Source organism: Mastomys coucha, unplaced genomic scaffold (assembly GCF_008632895.1).
Source record: "Mastomys coucha isolate ucsf_1 unplaced genomic scaffold, UCSF_Mcou_1 pScaffold15, whole genome shotgun sequence".
Lineage (NCBI taxonomy): Eukaryota > Metazoa > Chordata > Mammalia > Rodentia > Muridae > Mastomys > Mastomys coucha.
In genome coordinates, this window is record NW_022196897.1 from 152,152,728 (window position 1) to 152,165,382 (window position 12,655).

At 53.5% G+C, this 12,655-nt stretch overlaps 1 protein-coding gene across 3 annotated transcripts in view; it reads right to left on the reverse strand.

Annotated features, from left to right (window-relative positions):
• Positions 1 to 12,655, reverse strand: part of Sulf2 (sulfatase 2) — an 83,616-nt gene that overhangs the window by 57,583 nt on the left and 13,378 nt on the right. For all 3 annotated transcript variants that reach the window (XM_031372799.1, XM_031372801.1, XM_031372800.1), the window contains exon 2: positions 2,566 to 2,832. In XM_031372799.1, coding sequence (XP_031228659.1) covers positions 2,566 to 2,740 — 175 coding nt within the window. In that variant the 5' untranslated portion in view covers positions 2,741 to 2,832. The remainder of the gene's footprint in view (positions 1 to 2,565; positions 2,833 to 12,655) is intronic.

Here is a 12,655-nt window from a genome sequence, read left to right on the forward strand (position 1 = left end):
AGCCGAATCCCGTGCCCACCTGGCCAGAATCCCGTGTCCCGCGGAACAGGGACCCCGCGAGAAAACCCTGTCCGTGGCAGGAACACTCACTCTTGTGAGCAAAGATGCATATCTGCAGATTCTGCCGGCGACAATACTTGCGACAGTTAAGCATCAACATGGACACTCTCTAGACAGTCCATCATCCATCCTGGAAATGGGCTAAGAGCAACTGTGATAAAGTCATGGTTCTAGGTTCAAATCCCCTTTCAACACATTTTAGCTGTGCAACCCGGACAGGAGGTTTAACATCTCTGTGCCTCACTTTCTCTAAGATGGAGAGAGGGATGGCTATGTCTACTTATAGTCAGCCATGGTTCATCCTCTCACTCCTGGCTTAGCAAGGGAGTCCTGAAAGTCAGCATTTAGTCGCTGCTGGGTCAGGTCTTGCACCCGTGCATCCAGGTATACACAGCTGGATCTCCACTCTGGCTACTCTGAGCCTTCATCCTTACCCATCTTGCTCCTCTGCTCTTGCTCGTACCCCTGAGGTCATCAGCATAGCACTAGGGTCCCTGGGAACTCAAGTGAGGTCACGCCACACCCTCCTGACCTGTTTCACTAAGAATGACACTCAAGGTGCTAGTGGTAGCTCATGCCTGTCATCTTAACACTCAAGAGGCTGAGGCCGGAGAATTCTGAGTTCAAGGCCGACCTGGGCTCCATAGCGAGATCTTGTCTCAAAACAAAACCAAAAACAACTACAAAAATTCCAACCCAATATCCCTCTGTTCCCTCACTGGGGTCACATGGCTCATGGTTTATCAATGTTGTATCCCTTTGCCATTGAGTTATCCCCGCCCCCACCAGGCCAGTGGCTTCTAGCACTTCTACCTACTGTCCTCATTATACTGGTGTTGCCTGACCATGGGGCCATGCGGGATGCCTTGGATGCCCCAGTACCAGAGCCAATAGCTTAAGAGCCACAGGAAGGGAGCCCAGGGGCGCAGAAGCCAGGTCCTGCTGCATGCAAGCCACTCTTGCTCCTCAGCCTCATCATGCAGACTCCTCACAGATCCCTCCCTCCCAATGAGCAGGAGACCAGTACCCTGCATGTCAAGCTGTGGATAAAGCTCTGAGCCTTGACCACTTCTGGACCATTGTTTCTTTCTGTACTTAGAATTCTCCAAGAAGAAGCCGTGCTTGGGGTCATCAGTATCCACTGTGTTGCAAAGATCTGCCCTGTAAGTCACTCCGTCATTGCCACCAACTATATTCTGTTGTCCTCAGAGAGCAGACAGAGGAAAGGACCCACCCCTCACCTGGTCAACAACATCTACCTGGCTCCAGGCTCCAGCCATTTCTACTTCCTTGATCCTGGCCCCAAGGCCTTCGTACATTCTCTTCTCCCCTACCTGGGACACCCGCTTCCAGATTTTCACAGGAGAGATGACTACGAGGGGCATCTAACTTGCTGTGTAGCCCAGGAGAGGGGGCCAGTCCTAACCAAGATCTAACAGGCCAAGTGTTGGGAGCAAGGGAAGGGAAGGCCAAACATTCTCAAGTCATTTACTCTGCTGATCACACCTCAGATGATTGCATATTGGGTTAAACAAAACGCTACTGCACTAATTTCATTTTACTTTTTTTTTTTTTTTTAAATTTCTGGATCTCATGTAGCCCAGGCTAGCCTTCCACTATCTGCATACACAGGAACTGTTGATCTGTTCGCCTCCTCCTCTCTAGTGTTGGGCTTCACTTCCATGTCACCATACCCGGTGTTTGATGTGCTGGGCAGAGACAGATTGCAGGACTTTGCAAATGCCAGGCAAGTTTTCTACCAACTGAGCCATGTCCCCAGCCACTTGCATTGCGGCTCAGATTACACAGTTGTCCCTCAGTGCTGGGGGACCAGGTTCTGATGATGTTCAGGCTCCCATATTAACTGCTGTGCTCTTTGCTAATAACCTGCATCCCCTTTATTCACCCTAGATGATGGAGACACAGGGAGCGAGGTCTTACGATACCTAGCACGGAGATTAATGACTAGGGGAGAATGCCTGTACATTTTGTTTTTGATGTGTGTTTGGTTGAATCTGCAAATGGAGAACTGAGGATACAGAGGGTCGAGTGTTCCCGTGGGAGAGCATGGACGCAGGGTTCAGCTGGGGAGGAGCCCATACGCTGACTTTAAGGTGAGAAGACACGGGGAGGGAGAGATAGGGCTCACTGGGAGATGCCCCACAGGTAATCAAGAACAGATCTAGACTGACCCTTGAAGCTCCTTCTGGTGGCCTCAGTTCTGGCATCTCCTACCAGGGCTTCTTGTAGCAGAAAGAGCAAAAGCCAACTCCCTTTGCTCCTTATCTTATAGACGTTGGGGAATCACTCTGCATTGGGAAGATGGGGATCCCTACCCTTGAGGGTCACTCCAAACCCACATTCTCAAGGCCCCCTAGTGTGAGCTGGCTTGCACCTGCTTGGGTGCAAATTCTACACAACCGCCTGGCACCTGGAGTGTCTATGAGGGCGTAGGACCATGGTACCTCTAGAGCCCTGGTGTCTCTGGCTAGCTCAGCCACTTACCCAGCTCCACGTCCTGGTCATCCGTGAGCACTAAGATGATGTTGGGCCGGATGTTCCTTCGGTCCCTCTGGAAGCGGCCCTTCAGGCGGGGATGGGAGAGGAAGGCCGAGCTGCCAGCCAGAAGGGAGAGGAGGGCGGTGGACAGCAGCCATAGTGGCAGGCCAGGGGGTGCCATGGGCGTGGCTTGCTAGTCTGTGGCTTCTTCCCGGATGCAGAGGTTGAGGTGGTATCTCGAGGATGGGATTCCTTCCCCTCTTCCCTCAGGATCTGAAGGATGAGAGGGATAGGTGAGAGTTAGCACTGACATCACAGTTACCCGGCGGGGCTTACATGCTGCCTCACACGGGAAGGGCCAGTGTGGGCAAGGACAGCCTTTCCCACGGTCTAGGATGGCATGAACGCAAGGCCGGCTGAGCTTGAGAAGTTGTCTCAGGGGCAGGCTGACAGTAGGACCGTCCACAGGGACTCTCCTGGAGGGGAGACTGACCTGGAGCAGAGTAAAGACACCCTAACAGACAAGAGCGCTGACCCAGACCCAGAAGGAGACGCGCCACCAGTACCCCCGGCTGCCTTCCCTTCCAGCTCCAGCAGCAGAAGGCTTGGGTTCCTGGGGTGCTTTGGGTGGAATGCTCAGCCCCACCCCTTGGGGGTTGTTATCCTTACAAACAAACAGAAGAGCCCCAGTTTCCCCCATGGCCAAGCTAATCACTCAAACTCAGCAGGGCCACGGATGCAAGGCTCGCATCCCCTGATCCCATAGCTGGGCGGAAGGAAGGGCTCCTATCACATTGACCTTTCGGAGTAATGACTCCGAATATGACTGCAGAGAGAGTATTCCACGCTAGCCTCGGTCATCCTTGACCTCAGGCGGACTGTACCTCCGGCAAAGGTGGGTGAGGGAGGTGGGATGGTGGTCCCAAAGGGGGCGGGACTCAGCCCCCTTTTCCTGGGGATGGAGAAGGGAGGACTATGTGCCATTGAGTCAGGACACATCACCACGACTGTGGCTTCAAAGAAGACTGTCCACCCTGTTGATTATGGACATATGGGAAGGGGATGCCAGCCACCACCCCAGGGCCCCCACAGGGTTGTATGGCCTACTGTTCTCACCATGTCACTCGCCCTAGGGCTATAAAGTGACCAGGGGCCTTCCTCTCTTCAGGGCAAATGGAGGGAACTTCCTACAATGACAAGCAGATGCCCTGACTCAGCAGGGCCCTGACTGTAGTGACAGCAACTCAGATCGTGGGGCCCAAAGTGGGGGGAGGGGGACCTGCTTCTGGTTGTGCCAGCCCAAGGCCTCAGGCTGGTCTTGGGCTTTGTGTTCATTCTTTCTAACCGTCTCCTTTTATCACCAAGCCTTGCTCACCCGCTTCAATCCCTCAAATGCTCTCTGTCCTCATTGCTTCTTTCTGGACAAGACGGGGTCATTTCCACCTTGAGACTCTTTGACACTTGCCTTTTGACATCACAGTAAGAGTTTTGCCTTAGTGTGATGGGCTCGTTCTGCTCCGCCAAGTCTAGGCACTAAGGTCACCTCCTCAGGCAGGCCCACTCTGGCTCCACGCCAAACACTCCATATTTTATCACCTATTTGATTTCCCCAATCACTACCCTACCCTAGAACAATCTTATTTACTGCACCCATCCACACACATTCCCCACAGAGACTCTACACACAGGAGGGACAGCTCCATGAGGGACAGAGACGGGGTTTGTGTTGGTCACAGCTCGGTCCCCTGCTCCTTGGGCAGTGCCTGATGCCAATGAGTAGGTAACTAGAGGGCTGGAGATTGGGAGAAACTCTGAATTCTGCAGAGGGAGGCAGGGAGGAATGCTATCTTCCAGAGGGCTATGCCACAACTGGGGTCTGTACAACTCAGAGACCTAGGGCACCCACATGCCTCTCCAGACACTTCTGAGGGCTCCCAAGGAGGAGCCAGCCATGTTGGTTCTCTGGATGGCGCCATCCTTAGAGAGGCCCCAGGGGCGGTCTAGGTGGGCGCTGTTCACTTTCTTGATCTTTCCACACAGAGCAGATCCTGTTGCCACCTCTGGAAGCCATCTGAGAGCTCGGCTATTTTTACTCCGTCTCCCCACCTGCACCCGCACAGTAGCTGCCCATCTGTAGCCACAGTTCTACTGGGGTCACATGGGTTGCTTGTCTCTTGCCCCAGGGTAGCAATGGGCCCCGCCTGCTGAGAGCCCCAGAGTCTGCACCTCTCTTTGAGCCTTCCTGACCTCTGTGCCTGTGGTCACCACTTCTGCTGTGCTGTGAGTACCCAGTTCCGACCCAGGTGATGCAGTGGGTTGACAGACAGAGCTTCCTGGAGCATGTCCTCTCCCCTCCCCCAACTCACTCCGGGAGGGGCTGTGTTGTGGGGTGAAGTCTGTGAGTGAGTGACTTCCAGTGCCTGCCCCAGTGCCTCCACAGTGAGCTGGGGAGAGAGTCAGGGCACCAGGCCACTAAGGACACAGTGAGAAGGGAAGCCTGGCCTGTTTGCGGAGGGTGACATCACTAGCTGCCTTGCCCCACCCCCACCCCACCCCCCACCCCCGCCATTTTAAATCCTCCCCTACCACCACAGAGAGCCAATGCAATGGCCTCCCTGATCCACCCTGCGTGACAGTTAAAAGCATAGACTTTCAAGTTCCCTGTCTGGTCACGTAAAACTGCCGTGCCTCAGTTTCCCCTCCAGACGTCTGGGCATGAGAGATCAAACAGGTCACCCAGAGGTGGAAGCAGAGCTTTCACACTGCAGTGTGAATGATCTCTGGGCAGTGATCACCCTCCTGCAGGGTTTCCATAGCCCCTTCCATGAGCCCCCTGCCCCGTGGGTTCTCCTGTCCATGAAGGCCAAGAAGACAGACACACCATCCCCACAGGCACCCAGAGAGGACAGCGGAGAACATCTGAGCCTTGCCCTCCTGACTGCCTGGTGTCTCTCCTCACCCTCAAACTCTGTCCCCCAACGTCTCCAATCCAATGTCACAGTCCCCATTCCTGCCACCCTCCAACTAACCCTTCCTTGCTTAACCCACTCTTCTCTGTTGTTTTGGGGACTATCTCTCAGTGTGGCCTTAAACTTGCCATGTAGCTGATTGCCATATAGCTTGGGCATGACCTCACCTCCTGAAGCCCCTGACTCCACTTCTGGGTGCTGGGATTACAGAGGTGCATCACCATGGCTTATGCTACGCCAGGGATCGAACTCAGGGTATACACAGGCTAGGCAAACTCTCAACTGGGCTGCACCCTGATCCACAACGTCTTCAGATTCATTTTAAAAGACAAGTGAGGTGGCAACTTCATCACAGCACTCGGGAAGCTGAGGCAGGAGGATCACAAGCTTGAAGCCTGTCTGAGTCACAGCATCTACCATCACTATCACAATAAGTTAAATAAATGCATATACACTCTGAAATAGCTACCTCTTTCCCCAAGGGTGAGTGGGACAGAGCCATCCCTTCCCTGTAGAGTGGTTCACACAGAGCTAAAGAAAGCTAAAGAAAGCTGCTTGTCTCCCTGCAGGAGGGTCCTCTCAAACGCTCTGTTCTCCTGAGTGAGGATACCAGCTGGTGCCAGAAGAAGCCAACGCGCACTGCCACCGAGTCTGGAGGGAACAGGAGGCTCACATGGACAGAGGGATCCCTCACCAAGAGGCCAGGGGCCCCTCTGGAAGCACAATGTTGGTGCACCAAAAGTCCCAGAAGTATTCCTTCGTGCTTCTCCGAGAAGTGACACAGCCCCAAGGGAATGCCCACAGGCTGCCCCACAGGACCTCCAGTGGCAGCTTTCCAGCCAGGACTCACTCACATGAGCAAGCACTCGGGAGATCCCAGCTTGTAAGGCCTGGGTGATCCTCCTTCTAAGGCCCGGGTGGTCCTCCCTCTGAGCACTTCACAGCTACCAGCCCATCTAAAGTGCAGAACTGCCCAGTGATGCCATGCCCACTCTGCGGACGGATGAGGGGAGGAAGACACGGACCGCTAAAATCACGTTCCCAGGACTGTTGGTTCTGGGCAAGCAAGGTCTGAACCCAGCTTGGTTTGGGCTGGCAGGATGGAATCACGTAAGCAGGCCTGTAAGCTGGTCCTTACTAGGCTGCCGTTCCAGCCTCAGTCTTCTCTGCCCGGAAAGGCAGCAGGTATGCAGGTGCCCCTCCCAGAGCCTCTTTAGCTATCAGAGGGGTGGGGTGGGGGTGGGGCAGAGGCAGATGTCATCTGCTGGGCTCCGGTCCCAGCCCTGGCTCTGTATGCAGGTCTCAAGGAGCCCTTCCTGTTCCGGATAGAGGCTGAGTTCCGCAACACAGAGCTGTTGCATGAGAGGGGCTAATTATTATCTGTCAGCCCGAGCTATCCGTGGGTCGATTTTTGATGAGTCCCCCACCCCAACCCCCGCCACCATGACTTCTTCTGGACCTGTGCCAGCTTCTTTCTGGACACAGAAGAAATCAATTAACAATGACAGGAGACATTCTGCTTTCCCCTTCTTGGTAAGAAGATTCAAAATCGTTGCACACAATGCCTCTGAGCCGTGTGCTGTCTTAGAGCGTCCTGCCCACCACCTCTCACACTGCCTCTCCCATCAGCTCATTTCAAAGCCTGTCCAGCCCTTCCTCTTCTCACTGGACTTGGCAAAGGCTCCCCCACCCCCACCCTGCAAAATATCTCTGGAGACAGCTAAAGTCCCAAGAGCACGAAGACAGCGCATACTTCCAGATCTATGTGCCGCTCTACGTGGGAGCAGGCCTTGGTGTGTTTGGAGATTCCTAGTCCGTGGAGCACAGCGTTGGAGAACCCCAAGGTCTCACTTGGGATACCTAGAATGGCTCTTTTCCTCTGGGGGGTCTCCAAGCCCCACAAGAAGGGGAGAGAGTACAGGAAGGACCATGTAGCTGACAGGGTCGGAGCGGAGGAGAGATTAGTCTGGAGTACACAGAGATACCTGTGAGCTGGGAGCAGAGCCCTGCCACAGGCTGGGACCACCTAGATATGATGTAAGGGATTTGGTGGCAGGAGTGTTCCCCTAGGACGGGCGACACAACCCCTAGTGGGTTCCGCTCTTCTCACCAAGCAGCCAGAATTCCACTAAAGAAAAACCAGGGCCTATTCTTATTGAAAAGCCTTCGAGGTTCTATTCCACCCAGGGTAAAACCCGAAAGTCCCCAAAGGGCACAAAGACAAGACCCCTCACAATCCGACCTTAGACTCTACCCTTCTTTGCATCCTCTCTCCCTCCTACATTTGGCACTAACCACATGGCCTCTGTACATGCCTGGCATGTCTCTACCCCAGGACCTTTGCACTGGCTACTCAGGAGGAAATCTTCCCGGGCCCTTCCACCCAGTCTTTGCTCACATCCCAGCTTTGGATGAGACTGAAGCCCTGGACACTGCAGCCATTGGCTACTCTACCTGCCAATCTCCCTGCCAGAACAATGTCACCTCCCTGAAGGCACAGATCTCTGTCCGTGAGTTTCATCCCTTTCTGTGTGCCCAACACCAGTGAGTGAGTGCTCATGCTTGTTCTGATTTATCACAGCACAGTCTCCCACCTAATGACAGCCCTCCACTGTGCCCAGAGGCCACTGTGATTCAGTGTGACTGCTGCAGCAAGGTCCATGGACACGGGTAGAGCCAATGAACATCTCCTGTCTTTGGCTCTAGTGACAGGCCCAGAGGTGGGCATGTGACACAGGTCTGACCAATGAGAGAGTGCGAGCCTGGGAGATTTCAGAAGACCTGTTCTGGGTGCTGTCTATCCTCTCCCGTGTGTGTGTGTGTGTGTGTGTGTGTGTGTGTGTGTGTGTACACATGTGTGTGTGCATGTGCATGCATGTGGGTATGCATGTGTGAGTGCATGTGTGTGTGTGCATGTGTGTTACACATGGATTGAATGGAGCCCAGAGAGGATTTGGGTAATAATGGGTAATTTTGGGTAATAATAACTAAGTCAATTAAAGACTAGTCAGTTGGGGCTGTCCTTAAGAAGGGAGCATACCCCCCAACATGATAACCCTCTGAAGGAATGTCGAGGGGTAACTAAAGTCCCCTGGTGCTTACCAGGGACTCTGCACAATCCTCAACACCCATCCTGTGTTAACTTAGCCACACATACAACAGCACTGAGGCAAAGACGAGAGAGCTGAGGCAGGAGGGAAGCTGAAGCAGGAGGGGTTCAAAATCAGCCATGGATAATGAGGCTTGCAACCATATCCACTCCCTGTCCCCCAAGAGCTTCCTAAGAACTGGTCACACCAGAGGGTCAGTGTTGTCTGCCTCTGGTGACCTTGTCAAGGGGACACAGGAGGGGGCAGGAAGGGAGAGAAGAGAAGGGTGCTCTGGAGGCAGGCTTGAAGCAGGTCTCTGGGATGTAAGCTCATGGCTCTACTGAGAGCCATGGCTCTGTTCATAGGTGCCCTCAGATGTCCTGACCCCAGGTCCTTTTCTCACAACCTCAGTCCTAGCCACTCAGAAGCCCAGGACTGAGGTTTAGTGAATAGGAAGAGCTCAGAGGAAATGCTAGTGGGGATAGTCAGGGAAGGCTGCCTGGAGGAGGGTGGGAAGTGTCAAGTTTGAGATGCTCAATAGGTACAAAGGCCAGAGACCCCTGGAGCTCAGGGGGAGCTTGAAGAATTGGTAGAGGTGTGGCCTTAGGCTGAAGGAAAGAATGCAGAGTGGGAGGGGAACATGTGGCCAGACAGACGTCTGGCTGGGCACATGTCAGATCCGCCCTGATGGCATCTTTTGCCAGCTAGGTGCAGGCTCTCTCCAGTGTTCTTTGGCTTCTCAGGGGACAGTTTCCCGTGTCCCCTTCTTAGGTCCAGGACCTCGGCCCCTGGTGCCTTTTTCTGGGATTCCAGCTAGAAACAAGAGAACCAAGCTAGCCCTGAAACAGGATAGGGACAAAAGGACCCTTCTGAGTGGTTTGGGGGTGGAAGGGTGGAGGCCTGACCTTAAGACAGGGCTCAGCATCTGGGAAGGTAACAACACGTGCGAAGTCTTGGGGAGTGGAGTGTCCAGTCCATCAACGTGCCAAAGAAGCAGATGGTCGACAGCTGTGGAACCCCAGCGGTCACACATCTGTACATCTGCTGTGCCCAGTGAAAGCTGCACCCAAAACCCTGCTCCCACGGAGCAGGCAGAGGGGGTGTTGGTGAGCAGGGCAGTCCACGAAGCTGGGTGAGTGGAATGAGGCAGCAGGGGGCACTGAGTGGAGTGCGGTGGGGTGCACTGTGATCTGGAACTGGCTGGCCAGGTTTGAACCAGCTCCACCGTCCACTGGATGTCGGTGGTGTATCATTTCTTAGGGACTTGGTATCTCCATCTATAAAGTGGGAGAAGTAACAGCATCCACCGCACAGAGCTGAGAGGGGTGGAGTGGCTAACGATCCTTAGAAGTAGATCAGTGGACAGCAAAAACCCAGGCAACGTTGTCAAGTCTCATCTGCTGGCTCTGGCCCACCCAGCAACGGCACCTAGTTTCATTTGATCATTCCTTTCTTCCTGCCTTTGGTCCAGAATGTTTAGACACAGCTACAGAGGTCTAAGGTTAGACCATGAGATCAAGACCTGAACCAAGCAATCAGAACGTAGGTGCATTGGCCTCACTGGTCAGGAAGAGGAGCCCGCTCTACAAAAACAAAGGGTCCTGTCACTATCTTGCCACCTGTGGAGTGGAAAAGGAAGGCAAACAGGAAGAGGGCAGTTCTGGGAAGTGGCATGAGCCGGTGACATTAGGAGCCGGTGACATTAGGAGCCTTGTTCCAGCTAAGCTGAAAGGAGAGGGCTGGCTTCTCGGTTCCATCTTTCAAGCTCAATAGATTCCATCTTCTTCAGCTACGAGTTCTCTCCCTCCCTCCCTCCCTCCCTCCCTCCCTCCCTCTCGTTTTTTTCAAGACAGGGTTTCTCTGTGTAGCCCTGGCTGTTTTGGAACTTCCTCTGTAGACCAGGCTGGTCTCGAACTCACAGAGATAGATCTGCCTGACTCTGCCTCCAGAGGTGTTCACCACCATTGCCTATCTCATTCTTTTACTCTCTCCCTCTATTTATATGAGTACACTGTAGCTGTCTTCAGACACACCAGAAGAGGGCATCAGATCTCATTACAGATGGTTGGGAGCCACCATGTGATTGCTGGGAATTGAACTCACTCAGGACTTCTGGAAAAGCAGTCAGTGCTCTTAACCACTGAGCCATCTCTCCAGCCCTCCCCTCCCCCACGCCCTGTTCTCTCTTTTTTACAGTCAGTTTCCCCACTGAGCCTTCTGGGATATGCGTCAAACTCACTTATTTTTGTCAGACTTAGGAAAAATGGCTGCTCTCTGCTGTCTGTAGCCATGGCTGGCAAGGCTCCAGAGCTGGGACCTGGGTTATCTGCAGGCTGCTGAACAAGCCTGCATGTAGCCTGTTTCTGGTGGACACTGGGTGGGGCCAAGAGAGGGCTCCAAGGCTGAGTGTCTAGCAACAGAGGGAGCTGCCGGTTCCCTTCAATGGCTTTGCAATTGCCCTTCATTCCCTTGATGTGTGTGATGTAGCCGGGCTAGTCTGAGGGCAGAGGACATGAGCCTCGCCTCTCCATGAGAGTCTAGAGGTCACAGTGTAGATGGACACACCAGGCTTTGTGGCCCTTCTCAAACATACACAGTGTAATGGCCCACAGACCATCACCTCAGTGTCCCTGCCCTGCTGGGCAGTGAGAGCTGCCTGTCTACTGGGATATAAGTTTGCCCCATGCCCATTCCAGAACTTCCTCAGGGCCCGGAAGTCTGGGTAACCTGAAGGTCCCCAGCTATCTCTAATTTCTTGTATGACTCAGTCGGGTGAAAGCCATGATAACCAGGATCCGGAAGTCGAGAAGGGTAAAGTCTTGCATATCTCAGGCTGGCCTTGAACTCACCAAAGGTGACTTTGAACTTCTGACAAGTTCCCACCTCCTGAGTGATAGGATTACAGCCATGTACCACCACACCACGTTTATGCAGTGCTGGGGACCTACCCCAGGGCTCTGTACATGCCAGGCAGGGCTCGACCAACCAGGCTACACCCCTAGACCTTGTTTCTGTTTTTTAGAGGGAGAAGGGTCTCACTGTCTGGTCTGGAATTTCCTCTGTGCGCCCAGCAGTGAGCTGCCTGTCTCTGCCGAAGGCACGCTAGGATGCTAGGCCATCTCACCAGGCTTTCCTGACAACGAACTTTCCCAGTCAGATCTAGGAGAGACAGAAGTAGATTTTATATCTGAGGTTTGAGAAAACATTACTTTCTTTCCATTGCTTTTGTTTCCAACTCTCCCTCCTTGTTTGTAAGAGTTAAGATGCACAGAAGACCTCACACAGGGTGGGATGTGACCGGGGAAGGAGCCTTAAGAAGGCTTGCCATGCGAGAAGTTTCAGTACTACCTGGTCCTGGTCATTTTTGCAAAAAGAGACCTGTTTGCAGCAGGCTTTGTCTATAGTTGGGGACATGGGCACAGTTGAAGCACCTAGGGGCTGGAGAGATGGCTCGGTGGGTTAGAGCACCGACTGCCCTTCCAGAAGACGTGGGTTCAGTCCCTAGCACCTATACTGGGCAACTCACGAGGATCCTATGCCTAACGCCTCTGCAGGCACTGCCTTCACATACACAACCCCCACACCCATACAAATGATTAAAAATTAAATGTTAAAAAGAGAAAAAGAACCTAGATCTGGGAGACAGGCCACAGGGAAAAGCCGGTCTATTCTAAACCCACAGACAATGAGGCCCCGCTGCAGCTTGGCTGGAGAGCTGGGAGGGAATCTTCCAGAACCACCAGATCTTTCCTGAGCACCTACTGTGTGTGTGTGTGTGTGTATGTGTGTGTGCTAGCCACTGTGTGTGGGTGCCGCAGGGAATATGAAGAAGGAAGGGCTGGCTCCAGATAGTGGTGCTCTGACGAGGACAACAGAGAATGAACTAATGAAGAATTTCAGACTCTTCTGAGAGCTCTGAAGGAATCTGTGGGGGTGAGGGGGGTTCCAGAGAGTCAATCAGAGGAGGCCTCTGGGAGGAGGTGACACTGAGCTGAGTTTCAAAGGTCAGTGAGAAGCTGGTTATAGCTGAAACGCTGA